The sequence below is a fragment of the Stenella coeruleoalba genome (assembly GCF_951394435.1).
Source record: "Stenella coeruleoalba genome assembly, chromosome: 3".
NCBI lineage: Eukaryota > Metazoa > Chordata > Mammalia > Artiodactyla > Delphinidae > Stenella > Stenella coeruleoalba.
This window is the reverse complement of record NC_137148.1, coordinates 78,103,739-78,115,751: the sequence shown is the minus strand read 5'-3', so window position 1 is coordinate 78,115,751 and position 12,013 is coordinate 78,103,739. Positions and strand designations below refer to the sequence as shown.

Here is a 12,013-nt window from a genome sequence, read left to right as displayed (position 1 = left end):
AAAAGTGATTGGTGTAACCAAGATCTCCACCCTCAATGGGGGATACATCTAATGTGGGATAAATATAAACAAAACAGTACTTATAGTATGTAAAAAGTAGAGAATATCATTAAAACACATAAGTAGGGCATCTAACCTGTCTTGGGGTGAGGGAGGGCTCCTTAGAGTAAGCAATGGATGAGTTGAGATCTGAAGAGTGCATAGGAGTAAAACCAAGGAATCAGGAGGCAGGAGTGTTCTTCCAGAAGAGAAAACATCACATGTAAAGGCCCAGAGACAAGAGGCAGTGCGGCATGTTTGAGTTGCTGAAACAACTTTTGTGCAGTGGAAGCAGAGAGTGCCAGGTAAGGACTTAGAAGGAAATGGCAAATAGCAGGAAAATATGAGCAAGACTTTGGGGTGTGAATCTCAGAAAGAGTTTAAGAAACTGGCATATGAACTAAGCTAAAAAGTAGAGGGCTAATAAAAGTAGATTTCTTATTGTCCAATTATTTCTAATACCACCAAAAACTTACATACCATTGGGAGGTTTGCAAAATTTCCTTATTGGTCCCTTTTGAAAATAGGGAGATGGGTAAAGCAATCTACAGATAGAATGCAATCCCTATCAAATTACCAATGACATTTTTTACAGAACTAGAACAAAAAAATCTTAAAATTTGTATGGAGACACAAAAGACCCCGAAAAGCCAAAGCAACCTTGAGGGAAAAAAACGGAGCTGGAGGAATCAGACTCCCTGACTTCAGACTATACTACAAAGCTACAGTAATCAAGACAATATGGTACTGGCATAAAAAGAGAAATACAGATCAATGGAACAGGATAGAAAGCTCAGAGGTAAACCCACGCACCTATGGTCAACTAATCTATGACAAAGGAGGCAAGGATATACAATGGAGAAAAGACAGTCTCTTCAATAAGTGGTGCTGGGAAAACTGGACTGCTACGTGTAAAAAAATGAAATTAGAACACTCCCTAACACTATACACAAAAATAAACTGAAAATGGATTAAAGACCTAAATGTAAGACCGGACACTATAAAATTCTTAGAGGAAAACATTTTTTTTTTTTTTTTTTTTTTTGCGGTACGTGGGCCTCTCACTGTTGTGGCCTCTCCCATTGCGGAGCACAGGCTCCGGACGCGCAGGCTCAGTGGCCATGGCTCACGGGCCTAGCCGCTCTGTGGCATGTGGGATCTTCCCGGACCGGGGCATGAACCTGTGTCCCCTGCATGGGTAGGTGGACTCTCAACCACTGTGCCACCAGGGAAGCCTGGAAGAACACTCTTTGACATAAATCACAGCAAAATTTTTTTGACCCACCTCTTAGAGTAATGGAAATAAAAACAAAAATAAACAAATGGGACCTAAGGAAACTTAAAAACTTTTGCAAAGTAAAGGAAACTATAAATAAGGTGAAAAGACAAGCGCGAGAAAATATCTGCAAATGAATCAATAGACAAAGGATTAATCTCCAAAATATATAAACAGTTCATGCAGCTCAATATTAAAAAAACAAACAACCCAATCAAAAAATGGACAGAAGATCTCAACAGATATTTCTCCAAAGAAGACAGACAGATGGGCAAGAAGCACATGAAAAGCTGCTCAACATCACTAATTATTAGAGAAATGTAAATCAAAAGTACGGTGAGGTATCACCTCACACTAGTTAGAATGGGCATCATCAGAAAATCTACAAATGACAAATGCTGGAGATGGTGTGGAGAAAAGGGAACCCTCTTGCACTGTTGGTGGGAATGTAAATTGATACAGCCACTATGGAGAACAGTATAGAGGTTCCTTAAAAAACTAAAAATAGAACTACCATACAACACAGCAATCCCACTACTGGGCATATACCTTGAGAAAACCATAATTCAAAAAGAGTCATGCACCAAAATGTTCATTGCAGCTCTATTTACAATAGCCAGGACATGGAAACAACCTAAGTGTCCATCATCAGATGAATGGATAAAGAAGATGTGGCACATATATACAACGGAATATTAGTCAGCCATAAAAAGAAACGAAATTGAGCTATTTGTAATGAGGTGGATAGACCTAGAGTCTGTCATACAGAGAGAAGTAAGTCAGAAAGAGAAAGACAAATACCATATGCTAACACATATATGTGGAATTTAAGAAAAAAAAAATGTCATGAAGAACCTAGGGGTAAGACAGGAATAAAGACACAGACCTACTAAAGAATGGACTTGAGGATATGGGGAGGGGGAAGGGTAAGCTGTGACAAAGCAAGAGAGAGGCATGGACATATATACACTACCAAACGTAAGGTAGATAGCTAGTGGGAAGCAGCCGCATAGCACAGGGAGATCAGCTCGGTGTTCTGTGACCGCCTGGAGGGGTGGGATAGGGAGGATGGGAGTGAGGGAGACGCAAGAGGGAAGAGATATGGGAACATATGTATATGTATAACTGATTCACTTTGTTATAAAGCAGAAACTAACACACCATTGTAAAGCAATTATACTCCAATAAAGATGTAAAAAAAAAAAGGTAAGATATAAAAATCACATGTATACATTATCAACCAAGTAAAAATTATTTTAAAAAAATGACTAGAAAGAAATAATCATGAGAGTAGTTACAATAGGGTAATAAGATTTGTTCTCCATCTTCTGGATTTTATATAATGTGCATATGTTATGCTTAAAAATTATTTTTTTCAATAGTAACATTAATAATGATAACTAACACTTATATAGCACATAACATATGCCAGGCATTATTCTAGGTGCTTCATATAAATGAGCTCAATTAATCCTCACATAACACTATAACGCAAGTATAATTACTCTCTCCATTCTATAGCTCAGGGAAAGAGGCTCAGAGAGGTCACATAACTCACCTAAAATCATACAACTGAACCAGGCAATGTGGCTCCCAAGTCAGACTGTTACTAAGCTACACTCCCCTCTCAAAGATATAGGATTGAACAACAGATCCAATTCAAACAAGAAATTTTCCCTTTCCATAAATCTAAAGTATCACTAATGGTTCCTGCAGAACCCAAGAGCCTCATGTTTTCAGGATGTAAATTAAGAGGATACGTGGTGTAGCATTCAGTGGTATTTAACAGATGGTTAGAAACTACATTTCAATTTCTTTTTATAGACTCCTTGTGGGTCAGCATATACAATCTTTACATTTTATTATCCCCCCACAATCATAATTTCTTGCCCTATCTTCTCATTATCAAAAAATGTATACTGTGTCTACAGGACATTTTGTAATAATTATTTACTACAAATCTGTCTCATGAATCAACGTTTGTCATGCATAAGAATCATCTAGGGTGCTTATTAAAATGCAGTCGCCTCAGCCCACCCCTAGAGAGTAGATAGCAGAGTATACTTTAAGAAACTGATCTACTATTTCTAACAAAATATTTATCTAGGATACAAAAACAGAGTATTCGCTATTTTCTACCACAACTGCTAGCATATTCAGTGCAATTTTTTATACCTTATTTCACATGACTAAGAAAGACCAGTTTTATGCAGGATACATAGAATCAATCTCACCTTAGTCACATTTTGTACAGGTGTCTCATAGAACCAGCTCAGAGAGCTGTGTACATTGGAAAGTGTAATGGAAAGTGCAATCTCCTTTCTGCTGCTTGGTCAATTTTTAGAAAATATGCTGTTTCTAATTTCATTTCAGAAAAGTGTTAAATATAGCCAAACCTGATTTCTTGTCCAGTAATGATACTGATCGATACTTTGAATAATTTCCTTCATCAGTGACATAGGATAGTGGAATATGCCACAGAGAGCTGTAAAAAGAAAATACTGGAAGATTATCACTCTTTCCAATATTTCAGTCAGTTACACATAATTTGTTGGGTTATTTTTTTGGCAGGAAGGTGACATTTTTCAAGCTATTCCCGGAAAGGGATAATCTTGTTAGGTTTCTTAAGAACTTATGATTACAAAACATTCAAAAATACTTTAACCTGAGGGTGCAAAAGAGATAGCGGGGAGAGAGAGAGGGCACTCACCTTGCATCTGAAGGCTGAATTTCAGGCTTCATATTTAAAGAAAATCTTTCTTGTTGTACCAGAAGTTCCTTTCCTTTTCTTTGAACAGTCACTAAAGGAAATCCTTTCTGCAGGGTCCAGGTTTTCATCATTTTCCTTACGTCTAGTGTTTTGTTTGAGACCTATAGAAAAAAAAAATTATTTTTGCTTAAACAGTCTAAGAATTTTATAGTACCTTTCCCTCTTTCCCTACCACATTCTATGGAGACTACATTTAATGGTAATATAAAAAAGAAGCACAAATGCTGAGTTGAATTTACATTTTTACTCTAGGTAATTGAGCAAGTGCTAAAAGGAAAGTAAACTGGAATACAGCTAAGTGATAACTAAAGAGAGTGAGAGAGGAACTATGTTGAAAAAGCAGCACATATGCTATCAACCAACTGAGTGTTCATTAAAATCCCTAAGAAGATATAAGCACTCCTTCAGGTCACAATACTAACATTTAGAAGGTATGGATAATGATATGCAGTCTAGAATCAGAAGCACTGCTACTCACTCCTGTGAATCAGCTAGGTCCAGATTTCTCGGTCCAGATTTCTCTTTATTCCCCAGACCCTCTGCTTTCACAAATGTTAAAGTTCATCTTTTAAAGAGCTCATCCTGTGGGAGTGCCTGGGAGCAGCAGCAGAGGAGTGAGATACAAACAGGTCGGCTGCCTGGACTTTAGGTCTCTCTAGAGAACAGCAGTGAATGTTTTTCATGGTCACATACCCCTTTTTCCTATAAAATACATGAATTTATCTACAAGATCTAGAATCCAGTGTCAGAGGTTCACAGACCCTCTAAAGCTCCCTGTCCCTAAGACATCTGGTATCAATGATTAAGAAGCAATTTTTGAACTACCTCTTTGAAGCAGGTGAGCTAAATTTACGATTCAAATTATTTTTCTAGATTACCTATGGATTTGCAAGCAACTCAAATCATCAAGTGCTTAAAATGTTTTGTAGTATCACGCCACTATGGCAGGCCTTACACCTCAGTCGACATACACCTATTTATTTAAAGCCGAAAAGGATGGAGAAAATCTTCCCAAATGCTTTGTGAGATTAACCTTATGTTTCTCATGGCTCTGACCTATTTATTTCTGGACAAGAGGTTGGGAAGAAAACAAGCTTGCCCCAAAGCAAGGCACTTTTGGGTCTCTGAAACAGAACTGAAATGAAAAGTCCAGTGCATAATTTGATGTGGATGCTGAAGAACCTGAGGATGACGTTAAGGGGCTAGATCTGGATAGGAAAACACTGTGATGCAAAAGTTGAAGTCAGTGAGGAAGGCAGAAACATATTCTAAATGTCAGGAGATAATACAATGAGTATAAAGTAAATAATGTGGCTTTCATTTGAAATGCTACTACCTGATAAGAGGAAAAACAATGATTTAGAAGCAACTCTTAGGTAATAAGGACTGATCGTTCTTCTCAAAAAGAACTCAGACAGTAGGGAAGATATATCTTCTGGGAAAAGGGTTAACAATTAGAAGATACCAAATTTCAGAGAAGGCAAGGGAGCGGAGAGAGCACATGGAAAAGATCCAGAGCAGGGGTTCTTAACCCAGGATCCATAAAACGTTGAATCTGTGTGTGATGTTTTGCCTATCTGTGGTTTATTGGGGGAATATGTCCAGAACTTTCATCAAATTTTCAAATATGTCTGTGATCTTCCAAAACGTTAAAAACCATTGATCTAGATCAGGGTAACAAATTCAAATGCTTATAAGGGCTACGCCATCAGCATATGTGCACGATGCGGGCTGGGTTCACACACTGTTATGAAGCGTAACTTGTAACCGATTACACTGCTTGTTAGAATTCTAGGCACAACAAAATCCAAGCAGCAAAATGATCCAAGGGCAGTAGGGAGCCATGGCAGCCAGACTATGATACATCATCTAAGTTAGAGGAACACGGCCACAAAAGATAGGAGGATTCATAAGGCAGAGTATAGAGCAAAAAATCATGAATGTAAGGTAGAAAGACTGCAAAAACATAAGGAAAGGAAAAGAGATTTTTGAAAAAAAAATCAAATAATGAAAACATAATAATATACACTAATTCAGAAAAGAGAACTTTCTTACAAAGTAGTAATGGAGATTAAGATATAGACTAAAGATGCTTACACAAGGCCTCATGCAATTTTTTCAACAATTAAGACCAGGACTTCCATTTCATGACTTTTAATTCTGTGCTCTTATTCATAAATATTTATATACTAAGCTCCATTCCCCTCTCTCTTAAATAACTATCCTTGGTACCACAGCTTATTTACATACTTGATAAAAACATAAATATAAGAACTCCTCTCTTCTTAGTTTAAGAGCTAAATAAAATATCCAGGTCACTTACCTCATTAAAACTATCCCACAGATCATCACTGTGAATGGATGCATAGCTATGATTATGTAGGTAAAGAACAATAGCATGTTGAAATACATCTTCACTAAGGTAAGTTTTCAGCATCAACAACAGAGAAGCTCCCTATTCAAAAAAAAAAAGCAAAAAGGGGAAGAAAATAATAGAATACAATAGGTTTATAGAGATAAGAATCTAAGATTCAAAATACAATCACTGTAAGCAAATACTTTCATAACCCAGTGATAATACACTGTTATTTAGTCTCACATAACCAGTTGTGTACTATGTTGAAATTGTCTTAAAAATTATTTTAAGAGGTTTGAAAAAGAATTAATGGAGTAAATTCCTATTTGCACTAATTCTTCTATGAGCCATTTTGTGTGGTCTCTCAGTTACTCACTGTTTCAGTGTTAGTGTTAAAAAGTTAAGTGTTTTGGGCTTCTCTGGTGGCGCAGTGCTTAAGAACCCACCTGCCAATGCAGGGGACACGGGTACGAGCCCTGGTCCGGGAAGATCCCACATACCGCGGAGCAACTAAGCCTGGGCACCACAACTACTGAGTCTGCGCTCTAGAGCCTGCGAGCCACAACTACTGAGCCTGCGTGGCACACCTACTGAAGCCCGTGTGCGTAGAGCCCGTTCTCCGCAATGAGAAGCCACCATGATGAGAGCCCGTGCACTGAAATGAAGAGTAGCCCCCGCTCACCGCAACTACAGAAAGCCCGTGCGCAGCAATGAAGACCCAACGAAGCCAAAGATTAATAAAATAAATAAATAAATTTAAAAGAAAAAGTTAAGTGTTTTTATATACATATATGTTTTTAAATTGGGGTATAGTTGCTTTATAATGTTGTGTTAGTTTCTGCTGTACAATGAAGTGAATCAGCTATATGTATACATATATCTCCTCCCTCTTGGACCTCCCTCCCACCCCCCCATCCCACCCATATAGATCACCACAGAGCACCAAGATGAATGGATAAAGAAAATGTGGTACATATATAAAATGGAATATTACTCAGCCTTAAAAAGGAACAAAATTGGGTCATTTGTAGAGACATGAATGGACCTAGAGTCTGCCATACAGAGCGAAGTAAGTCAGAAAGAGAAAAACAAATATTGTATATTAACGCATATATGTGGACTCTGGAAAAATGGTACAGATGAACCTATCTGTAGGACAAGTATAAATATATTTTTAATTTAAAAAATGCCAAATTTTCTGTGGCATTACCCACCCCTATCTCCAATGCTTAAAGCACACTGCTGGAGACAATAAACTAGCTGAACTCTCAAAGGTCTCTTTGCTAGGGAGTACATTAATTTCAAATTTTAGTATGTCATGATGCTGAAGTTGCTTTCAAGATCTCTCTTCTTCCTGCAGACTCACTTCAAATATGTTTGGAATATATGAATGTACACACAGGGTAGTAAGCATACACCAAAAATTCATAGTCAGACATGCAACTGCTAAAGGGCACACTATACTCACTGATGCACGTCATCTTCTCCAGTCTTAAAATAACCGCCTCCTCTGTGAAGCCTTCCCCGATTTGAGACACAAATCGTATTTCTCCATATTCAAAAGCAATTTATACCATACTTCCTGCATCTGCTATAGATATATTTTTATTTCCTCTTCTAGACTGTAAGTTAATTTAGGGAAAAACTGAAAAGCTCAATTCCTATGACTAAAATAATGTCTGGTACAGAGGAGGCACTCAAATACTTTTTGAATGAATTTCACTTCTGATAAAAATGTAGCAATGTTAAGTCATCAAGATTATCAGATACACATAACTGAACTTAATATCTACTACTTAATACCTATTACTCTCTTATTTCTGTAACACACTTCAGTGCTACTATAAATTTAAATGCTCTTTTTTTTGTTGTTGTTTTTAATCTTTATTGCAGTATAAATGCTTTACAGTGTTGTGTTAGTTTCTGCTGTATAACAAAGTGAATCAGCTATACGTATACATATATCCCCATATCCCCTCCCTCTTGCGTCTCCCCCCGCCCCAATCCCACCCCTCTAGGTGGTCACACAGCACCAAGCTGATCTCCCTGTGCTAAGCAGCTGCTTCCCACTAGCTATCTGTTTTACATTTGGTAGTGCATATATGTCAATGCTACTCTCTCACATCGTCCCAGCTTACCCTTTCCGCTCCGCATGTCCTCAAGTCCATTCTCTACGTCTGTGCCTTTATTCCTGTCCTGCCCCAGGTTCCTCAGAACCATTTTTTTTTCTCTAAGATTCCATATATATGTGTTAGCATACGGTATTTGTTTTTCTCTTTCTGACTTACTTCACTCTGTATGACAGACTCTAGGTCAATCCACCTCACTACAAATAACTCAATATTGTTTCTTTTTATGGCTGACTAATATTCCATTGTATATAGGTGCCACATCTTCTTTATCCATTCATCTGTCGATGGACACTTAGGCTGCTTCCATATCCTGGCTACTGTAAATAGCACTGCAAAGAACACTGTGGTACATGACTCCTTTTGAATTATGGTTTTCTCAGGGTATATGCACAGTAGTGGGATTGCTGGGTCATATGGTAGTTCTATTTTTATTTTTTTAAGGAACCTCCATACTGTTCTCCATAGTGGCTGTATCAATTTACATTCCCACCAACAGTAAAAGAGGGTTCCCTTTTCTCCACACCCTCTCCAGCATATACTGTTTGTAGATTTTTGGATGATGGCCATTCTTACCGGTGTGAGTGATACCTCATTGTAGTTTTGATTTGCATTTCTCTAATGATTAGTGATGTTGAGCATCCTTTCATGTGTTTGTTTGTAATCTGTATATCTTCTTTGGAGAAATGTCTGTTAAGGTCTTCTGCCCATTTTTGGATTGGGCTGTTTCTTTTTTTGATATTGAGCTGCATGAGCTGCTTGTATATTTTGGAGATTAATCCTTTGTCAGTTGCTTCATTTGCAAATATTTTCTCCCATTCTAAGGGTTGTCTTTTGGTCTTGTTTATGGTTTCCTTTGCTGTGCAAAAGCTTTGAAGTTTCATTAGGTCCCATTTGTTTATTTTTATTTCCATTTCTCTAGGAGGTGGGTCAAAAAGGATCTTGAAGTGATTTATGTCATAGAGTGTTCTGCCTATGTTTTCCTCTAAGAGTTTTATAGTATCTGGCCTTTCATTTAGGTCTTTAATCCAGTTTGAGTTTATTTTTTATAGGTGTTAGGGAGTGTTCTAATTTCATTCTTTTACATGTAGCTGTCTAGGTTTCCCAGCACCACTTATTGAGGAGGCTGTCTTTTCTCCATTGTATATTCTTGACTCCTTTATCAAAGATAAGGTGACCATATGTGCGTGGGTTTATCTCTGGGCTTTCTATCCTGTTCCATTGATCTATATTTCTATTTTTGTGCCAGTACCATACTATCTTGACTACTGTAGCTTTGTAGTATTGTCTGAAGTCAGGGAGCCTGATTCCTCCAGCTCCGTTCTTTGTTCTCAAGTTGCTTTGGCTATTTGGGGTCTTCTGTGTTTCCATACAAATTGTGAAACTGTTTGCTCTAGTTCTGTGAAAAATGCCATTGGTAGTTTGATAGGGATTGCACTGAATCTGTAGATTGCTTTGGGTAGTATAGTCATTTTCACAATGTTGATTCTTCCAATCCAAGAACATGGTATATCTCTTCATCTGTTTGTATCATCTTTAATTTCTTTCATCAGTGTCTTATAGTTTTCTGCATACAGGTCTTTTGTCTCCTTAGGTTGGTTTATTCCTAGGTATTTTATTTTTTGGTTGCAATGGTAAATGGGAGTGTTTCCTTAATTTCTCTTTCAGATACTTCATCATTAGTGTATAGGAATGCAAGAAATTTCTGTGCATTAATTTTGTATCCTGCAACTCTACCAAATTCATTGATTAGCTCTAGTAGTTTTCTGGTAGCATCTTTAGGATTCTCTATGTATAGTATCATGTCATCTGCAAACAGTGACAGTTTTACTTCTTCTTTTGCGATTTGGATTCCTTTTATTTCTTTTTCTTCTCTGATTGCTGTGGCTAAAACTTGCAAAACTATGTTGAATAATAGTGGTGAAAGTGGGCAACCTTGTCTTGTTCCTGATCTTAGTGGAAATGGTTTCAGTTTTTCACCATTGAGAACAATGTTGGCTGTGGGTCTGTCATATATGGCCTTTATTATGTTGTGGTAAGTTCCCTCTATGCCTACTTCTAGAGGGGTTTTATCATAAATGTGTGTTGAATACTGTCAAAAGCTTTTTCTGCATCTATTGAGATGATCATATGGTTTCTCCTTCAGTTTGTTAATATGGTTTATCATATTGATTGATTTGCGTATACTGAAGAAAACTTGCATTCCTGGGATAAACCCCACCTGATCATGGTGTATGATCCTTTTAATGTGCTGTTGGATTCTGTTTGTTAGTATTTTCTTGAGGATTTTTGCATCTATGTTCGTCAGTGATATTGGCCTGTAGTTTTCTTTCTTTGTGACATCTTTGTCTGGTTTTGGTATCAGGGTGATGGTGGTCTCGTAGAATGAGGTTGGGAGTGTTCCTCCCTCTGCTCTATTTTGGAACAGTTTGAGAAGGATAGGTGTTAGCTCTTCTCTAAATGTTTGACAGAATTCGCCTGTGAAGCCATCTGGTCCTGGCCTTTCGTTTGCTGGAAGATTTTTAATCACACTTTGAATTTCAGTGCTTGTGATTGGTCTGTTTATATTTTCCATTTCTTCCTGGTTCAGTCTTGGAAGGTTGTGCTTTTCTAAGAATTTGTCCATTTCTTTCAGGTTGTCCATTTTATTACGATAGAGTTGCTTGTTGTAAACTCTCATGATCCTTTGTATTTCTGCAGTGTCAGCTGTTACTTCCCCTTTTCCATTTCTAATTCTGTTGATTTCAGTCTTCTCCCATTTTTTCTTTATGAGTCTGGCTAATGGTTTATCAATTTTGTTTATCTTCTCAGAGAACCAGCTTTTAGTTTTATTGATCTTTGCAATTGTTTCCTTCATTTCTTTTTCATGTATTTCTGATCTGATCTTTATGATTTCTTTCCTTCTGCTAACTTTGGGTTTTCTTTGTTCTTCTTTCTCTAATTGCTTTAGGTGTAAGGTTAGGTTGTTTACTTGAGATTTTTCTTGTTTCTTGAGGTAGGATTGTATTGCTATAAACTTCCCTCTTAGAATTGCTTGTGCTGCATCCCATAGGTTTTGGGTTGTTGTGTTTTGATTGTCATTTTTTCCAGGTATTTTTTGATTTCCTCTTTAATTCCTTCAGTGATCTCTTGGTTTTTTAGTAGTGTATTGTTTAGCCTCCATGTGTTTGTATTTTTTTACAGCTTTTTTCCTGTAATAATATCTAGTCTCATAGTGTTGTGGTCAGAAAAGATACTTGATACAATTTCAATTTTCTTAAATTTACCAAGGCTTGATTTGTGACCCAAGATATGATCTATCCTGGAGAACGTTCCATGAGAACTTGAGAAGAAAGTGTCTTCTGTTGTTTTTGGATGGAATGTCCTATAAATATCAATTAAGTGCATCTTGTTTAATGAGTCATTTAAAGCTTGTTTCCTTATTTATTTTCATTTTGGATGAT

General features: G+C 37.2%; 1 protein-coding gene across 2 annotated transcripts in view; it reads right to left on the bottom strand.

The window, feature by feature from the left end:
* The window catches only part of LNPEP (leucyl and cystinyl aminopeptidase), a 102,003-nt gene that overhangs the window by 20,900 nt on the left and 69,090 nt on the right, over positions 1 to 12,013 (bottom strand). For both annotated transcript variants that reach the window (XR_013827831.1, XM_079918576.1), the window contains exons 9-11: positions 6,409 to 6,540; positions 4,026 to 4,186; positions 3,712 to 3,800 (exon numbers count right to left, since the gene is read on the bottom strand). Coding sequence is in view for 1 of the 2 variants with exons in the window: in XM_079918576.1 (XP_079774702.1) it covers positions 3,712 to 3,800; positions 4,026 to 4,186; positions 6,409 to 6,540 (382 nt within the window). In the remaining variant the exon portion in view is untranslated. The remainder of the gene's footprint in view (positions 1 to 3,711; positions 3,801 to 4,025; positions 4,187 to 6,408; positions 6,541 to 12,013) is intronic.